At 43.9% G+C, this 212-nt stretch overlaps 1 protein-coding gene across 1 annotated transcript in view; it reads right to left on the bottom strand.

Moving 5' to 3' along the window:
* Positions 1–184, bottom strand: part of LOC107107058 (DDB1- and CUL4-associated factor 13-like) — a 22,361-nt gene extending 22,177 nt beyond the window's left edge. Inside the window, exon 1 of the mRNA XM_015407280.1 lies at positions 56–184. Coding sequence (XP_015262766.1) covers positions 56–184 — 129 coding nt within the window. The remainder of the gene's footprint in view (positions 1–55) is intronic.
* Between the last annotated feature and the right edge of the window lie 28 nt (positions 185–212).

The following is a 212-nucleotide window of genomic DNA, read 5'->3' as shown; positions in this document are numbered from 1 at the left end:
CAAGGATTATTAGCCTGTTCAAAGTAGAATGCTCAAAAGATTGGAGAGAACGTACCTCTTCCTGCATCGTGATCGCGAGTTCAGCCGCTGTGTCAGCCGTTTTCGCTATTTCTTTGATCTCTTGTACCATGCTTTTAATGGAGGTTTGAATTGGTGCAAACAGTCCTTCTACAATAGCCGTCATAGATTGTAGAATGTCTTCCCTGAGGTCC

The sequence above is a fragment of the Gekko japonicus genome, unplaced genomic scaffold (genome assembly GCF_001447785.1).
Source record: "Gekko japonicus isolate JY-2015 unplaced genomic scaffold, Gekko_japonicus_V1.1 scaffold119, whole genome shotgun sequence".
NCBI classification, from domain to species: Eukaryota; Metazoa; Chordata; class Lepidosauria; order Squamata; family Gekkonidae; genus Gekko; species Gekko japonicus.
Note: the sequence above shows the minus strand (reverse complement) of the source record. Positions and strands in the feature narration are given on the sequence as shown.